Below are 1179 nucleotides of genomic sequence, written 5' to 3' on the forward strand. Positions count from 1 at the left end.
GAGTGGAGGGCAGAGGCTGGCTCTGGACATTCTCGTCCACCTCCACCTCCTTTTGTGCGTAGCAGTCTTCAGTGCAGCCTTCACCCAAGGTCTGGATCAGGCCTTGGAGCAGAGGTTTAAGCTGGGCTCTGGTTCTGACAGGCCCAGGGCCACCAGGGCTCCCACCAGCAGCTTCTTCACAGGCGCTGACGGTGAGTGTGAAGGCATCAGCTGCAGAGACAGGGTAATGAGGCTGGGGAGGAACACAGACATGCTCTACCCTCCTACCCTCCCAACACAGGCCCAGCACTCACTTTGTCCAGGTGATGGCGACAAATGAGGCCACTGGAATTCAGGTAGAAGGTGGAAAAGGCATCAACAGTCCTAGGAAAGGGAGAGGTGTTCAGAGGGAGGTAAGCTGTTCCAAGGTTTAACTCTCAAGTATTTGTTAAAAGGAGTTCCTAAAGTCTGCCTTGTTTAGGTCATCTGGTGAACGGCTTTATTTGAGACAGGAACTCAATATGTAGCCCAGGCTGACTTACAACTCTCAGCTTCAACACTGGGACCGTCACAGTCACTGTGCACAGCCACCTGTGAACTTAAAACTCCTAATGCTCAGGTTGAATTAAGAGCATCAGAGTGGCCGGGCTGTGGTAGTGCACGCCTTTAATCCTAGCACTTGGGAGGCAGAGGCAGGCGGATTTCTGAGTTCCAGGCCAGCCTGGTCTACAGAGTGAGTTCCAGGACAGCCAGGGCTATAAAGAGAAACCCTGTCTCGAAATACCAATAAAAAAGAAAAAAAAAGAGCATCAGAGTGCCATTGGTATAGAAGGGCTCAAATGTGTTGCACTGTGCAGCCAACTTGTTGAACCACAACCTGTTTTACTGTTGTAGGTGGGTACGTGCGTATGCCATGATGGAAGACAAGGACAGGTGCTTTCTCCACCATGTGGGTCCCAGGTACTGAACAAAGGTGGTCAGGCGTGGAGGCAAGCACTTTTACTCACCTGATGAACCCTCTAACCAGCCCAAGCATCAGTCATTTACATGCTTAAGTACAACGTTAGAGGCTTGAGCCTAATAATTCTGGGGGATGGACCAGGCAGAAACTTAACCATGTAGTTTACCTAGGGTTAAATTCAGGACACATTTTGTTTCTGAGGTGGTTTCATGCAGCTCAGACTGGCCTTTAACTCCTGA

The 1179-nt window shown here is 50.3% G+C and overlaps 2 protein-coding genes across 6 annotated transcripts in view; one reads left to right on the forward strand and one right to left on the reverse strand.

Annotated features, from left to right (window-relative positions):
- The window catches only part of LOC116074627 (H-2 class I histocompatibility antigen, D-37 alpha chain-like), a 714163-nt gene that overhangs the window by 541278 nt on the left and 171706 nt on the right, over positions 1–1179 (forward strand). The window lies entirely within an intron of this gene.
- The window catches only part of CUNH6orf136 (chromosome unknown C6orf136 homolog), a 5734-nt gene continuing 4634 nt past the window's right edge, over positions 80–1179 (reverse strand). For all 3 annotated transcript variants that reach the window (XM_031347360.1, XM_031347361.1, XM_031347358.1), the window contains exons 5-6: positions 294–363; positions 80–210 (exon numbers count right to left, since the gene is read on the reverse strand). In XM_031347360.1, coding sequence (XP_031203220.1) covers positions 97–210; positions 294–363 — 184 coding nt within the window. In that variant the 3' untranslated portion in view covers positions 80–96. The remainder of the gene's footprint in view (positions 211–293; positions 364–1179) is intronic.

Source organism: Mastomys coucha, unplaced genomic scaffold, assembly GCF_008632895.1.
Source record: "Mastomys coucha isolate ucsf_1 unplaced genomic scaffold, UCSF_Mcou_1 pScaffold3, whole genome shotgun sequence".
Classification (NCBI taxonomy): domain Eukaryota; kingdom Metazoa; phylum Chordata; class Mammalia; order Rodentia; family Muridae; genus Mastomys; species Mastomys coucha.